This window comes from Crocuta crocuta, unplaced genomic scaffold, assembly GCF_008692635.1.
Source record: "Crocuta crocuta isolate KB4526 unplaced genomic scaffold, BGI_CrCroc_1.0 scaffold219, whole genome shotgun sequence".
NCBI lineage: Eukaryota > Metazoa > Chordata > Mammalia > Carnivora > Hyaenidae > Crocuta > Crocuta crocuta.
The window spans coordinates 4,940,081-4,944,403 of NW_027551572.1; the positions used below are offsets into that span (position 1 = coordinate 4,940,081).

Genomic DNA, 4,323 nt, shown 5'->3' on the forward strand with positions numbered 1-4,323 from the left:
GGAACAGTCCCTAGACTATCTACAGTGAAGAATAGTGGTGACATCACCAATTAATTACCTGGGGGAGCCCTTTATAACACCATAGCGAAGGGAATTAACAGAAGATTGGACAGAGGATAAAGATGGTTGGGGATAGGTCAACAAGAGACAATGCCTTTAATTAACGTTAACAAAATTTCCTGCTCTGTGAAAGGACTGGTAATTTATTAGGAACCTTTCTAGAAGGATATGATTGAGGACAGGATTAAAGTGCCTTTTTATGTGTCTGAAGGAAGCAATCAACTAAACTACAATCACTTTAAATTAAGACATACAATTGGAGATAGTAACATATTTTGAGATTCTGATGAAATAATCATGACATCATCCTCACAGAAATGGGTGATCTAATCATGGATTGAAAGAGAAAATATTGTGGAGAACAGATATGTCAGGGTGGCAGTGTGCAAGTACCAGCATCACTCAGAGCAGAGCAGAAAGCAATGGGATTCCAGTGTGAACCCTGATGAGGTCTAGCCTAAACCTGCAACCAATCTTCCCCCACCCATCTTTTAAAGTGATTATTGGGGGGGTGCCTGGGTGGCTCAGTCAGTTAAGTGTCCAACTCTTGATTTCTGCTCCCGTCATGAGTTCGAGCCCTGTGTGGAGCCTGCTTGGGATTCTCTATCTTGCCTTTTCTCTTTGCCCCTCCTGCTCTCTCAAAATAAATAAATTTTTTAAAAAGTGACTAAATACAACCAACTTTTTTTAAATTGCTATTTCATGTATATACATACTAGTATTTAAATTCATCCACACATCAAGAATTGGAAGACAATCATCATTTACATGAGACCTAAAATAATGTTTTGGCTCCAGGCTCCCTCTACTGTCTCTGCAATAATAGAAAAACGTTTTATGGCACTCTCCTGACTAGATTCCAGTATTTATAAAAGTCAAACAAACACAATTCTTGTGCAAAAAATAATAAAGAATATTCTCAATAGGATAACCAGGAAGTTCAATATTTGGAGAAAATTGAACAAATTATAAACTAGTTAATGAAATATTACATAGATGGAATCAATGACCATATGAAGGTCATTATTTGACCATTTTTTATCCACAAATTGTCATTTCATATGGTTCAACCTTATATATGAACATTTAATTGTCAAAGAACAGTAAGGAGTGGTGTGTGTGTGTGTGTGTGTGTGTGTGTGTGTGTTTATATGTGTGTATGTNGAGTGGTGTGTGTGTGTGTGTGTGTGTGTTTATATGTGTGTATGTATGTGTGTTGGGGAGTGGTTATTGCTTTTAATCTTTATTATGAAATTCGCTAAATACACTGTTTAATTTACATGATGCTTCTTGATCAAAATTAACTACAGGATGTGTTGGGTCCAGTGTCTTATATATAATATAGTATAGTCTATAACTTGGGTTTAGAAGAAAGAAATCTGCCTTCAGTTTAAAAAGTGTGAAGATACAAAATGTTTCACACAGGAAAGTAAATGAAAGAAATGTAGAAAAGCCTTATGTTTACAAGAGGAAAGCTGGAAATAAAATAGTTAACATTTTAACTGTGAAAGGAGGAAGGAGGGCAATTTGCATATACTTCAAACAAACTCACACTATTGTGAAAACCTGCAAATCCTGGAAAGAATTAGAGGTAAAAGCCAAAGTCAATACACTTCAAATACCCTTGATGTTTCACAGTCACTAATGAGAAAGCATCTCCTGGGTAAGTTCACACTTTGCACAAAATAAATACTAATTCTGTTGTTGGTAATTTTCCAAAAAGTTAGTATTTTACAGTTCAGAATTTTATTTCTTAAGTCTGCCTTTGAAGCTGGGAAAATGCTTTTTGAAGTTCTGTTTTCATAGTCCTAGGAATTTACTCTAAGAATGAAAGATGCTATCAAAGATTTACTTGCAAAGATGTTCATCAAAAACCTTATTTTTATAATTACTGCCCACTACTTTAGTTTTATGGCTAGCATAGTGCCTAATATACAGTAAGCATTCAATAAATGTTCTTGAAAGAAAGAATTACAGGAGAAAAGTTGGAAATTGCCATATTGGGGACAGATTGATTAAATAATGAATAAACTGTGGTTTATACATATCATATAATATTACATGGCCGTTAACAATGTTTTGAAGATTCTTAAAGACATTGGGGAAATGTTAAGACATTGGAGATAATGTTAAGCAAAAAGAGATGCTAATAATGTGTACAGTATTTAATACAAACTTTATATGAACATGAAAAGGCTAAAAGGAAAAAATAAGTTACTGACTGAAATGGTTTTTATTTTTTCTTTGTGCTTCTCTGTATGTTGCAAATTTTCTATCATGAACACGTATTACTTTTTTGTAATCAGAAAACCACCAAATGTTAACATTTTTTATGATGTTCTGTTAGCATTCAGATCTGTATTAAAAATTTATCCATTAAAAGCCATGGAGTTTTATAAATAGAGATAGTTGTTGTGGGGTAATTCAGTATCTGTATGAGTGTTCGGCTTTGCCTCTTCACTTTGTTAAAACAAATCCTCCCTACATAGATACTTTGGGTAGTTTATTCAGTGGCCTGAATGCAGGAACAAGAACTAAACTGTGATATTTTTTTCATCAGAGAGAAATAAAATAACCATCATTGGTTCAAATAGGCACTTTACCTAAATTATCTTTAATCATTTCACAGCTATCCTGGATATAGGTACTTTTATTCATATATATAATATTATAGTAGAAGTAATAATAGCTAAGAGTTACTGATCAACTTTCATGTGCCAGACTCTATCAGGGACTTATTTTCCTTCATTTCATGTTCTGAGCTACCAGGGAAAGTAGTGTTATTACCCCACTTTGCACTTGGAGACCTTTAGGCCGAAGGTGGAAGCCAGAGCTGTCTAACCAGCCAGAAGGTGGAAGCCAGAGCTCTATGTGGAGAAAATACTTTTATTCTCCAAGGTCATAAAAACCATTTTTGTCCCTTCTTTCGGGAACAATAAATATTGAAAACACTGCATTCTACAAATGAACTTGAGATCTTCTGTTGAGGGAAAGATGAGTAGGAAGAGGAAGCTTAATCAGTTAAATTTGGAGTTTCTTTACATTTCTTTTGGGTGGGATAATGGAAATAGCCAATCAGATGTTACTCATTTATCAATACTAAACAAATTCATCAACCCTAATGTTTCAAAGGCATTGATTGAAAAATATAATGAATTCCCTTTTGACTTGATTGAATGAAAAGTCTTCAAATTTCAGACATCACCTATGTAATGGTGTTCCTATAATAGTGGGGCTAGTAGTTTTCTATGCCTGGATCAAACTGGGTATGTATTTGTCTAGGACTCATTGAGTTTTTTATAAAAACAACAACAACAACAACTTCCATTCTGACTTTTTTCCTTTGCGCCCTCCCCTCCATCTAGGAATCCAAGGATATTAAATGAATCCAAAAACATTGACTGTGGACAGATGATTAGGATAACTTAAAGATAACTAAATCTCTATATATTCTTGGTTCCTGCAATTGTCCAACTGGTTCTATTTTGATGATGATGATGATGATGATGATAAAGGTGATGAAATTTACCACGTTTAAAGCATCTTCTACATGTCAGAGTAGTATATACTTTGTTATTTGAAGCATACTATCATCTACCAAAGTACACATTCCCAAAAAGGCACCTAACCCCAGAGGTTAGTTAGGGGTTTATACTGCATATCATGTGGCTACTTAGTGAAATTTGAATCCAGATTTGATTCCAACAAACCCTGTCGCCTAGCAACAAATCGATCCTAGAGACTTCCCGATCCCAAATAAAGAAAAGTAACCAATTCCTTCCTGGAAGCCTAGCTAGACGCACAATTAGAATTTTCTAATAGAAATGCGACCCCACCCTCTCTTGTGACCAAAGCAGTTATTTAAGCTGTAAAGCCTCCCATTGGCCAAGTTCAATTTCACATCCCAGGACGTGGTCCTCGTTGGTGGGAGAAGAGGGTCCCTGTTTTAATCACTTGAATCTGACTTCTGGGGAATCAAGACTCCCAGGAAACTAGTATTTTCTTGGGCGACCTCAGGTTGGAGACCAAGTCCTGCAGGCGACATTTGTTCGCGACATCTAGAGATAACCCTTTCTCCAAACTCAAGACTTCTTATATCCACACTCCCGTTTTCCCTCTCCCCGCCAAGAATAGCTATGGACAACGACATTCCAAAACCGTTTTCTGCAGTTCTCAGAGTAAAGAGTGCACGTCCGGACGTGCGTTCGAGACCACACGCACCCCGTTCGCAGCGCGGCGGAACCGCTCGACAATGCAAATCCC

At 36.1% G+C, this 4,323-nt stretch overlaps 1 protein-coding gene across 1 annotated transcript in view; it reads left to right on the forward strand.

The window, feature by feature from the left end:
• The first annotated feature begins 3,955 nt into the window (after positions 1-3,955).
• Positions 3,956-4,323, forward strand: part of ERICH2 (glutamate rich 2) — a 32,787-nt gene continuing 32,419 nt past the window's right edge. Inside the window, exon 1 of the mRNA XM_077751124.1 lies at positions 3,956-4,323. This exon is cut by the window's right edge and continues 352 nt beyond it. Within this exon, the coding sequence (XP_077607250.1) occupies positions 4,197-4,323 (127 nt within the window). The 5' untranslated portion in view covers positions 3,956-4,196.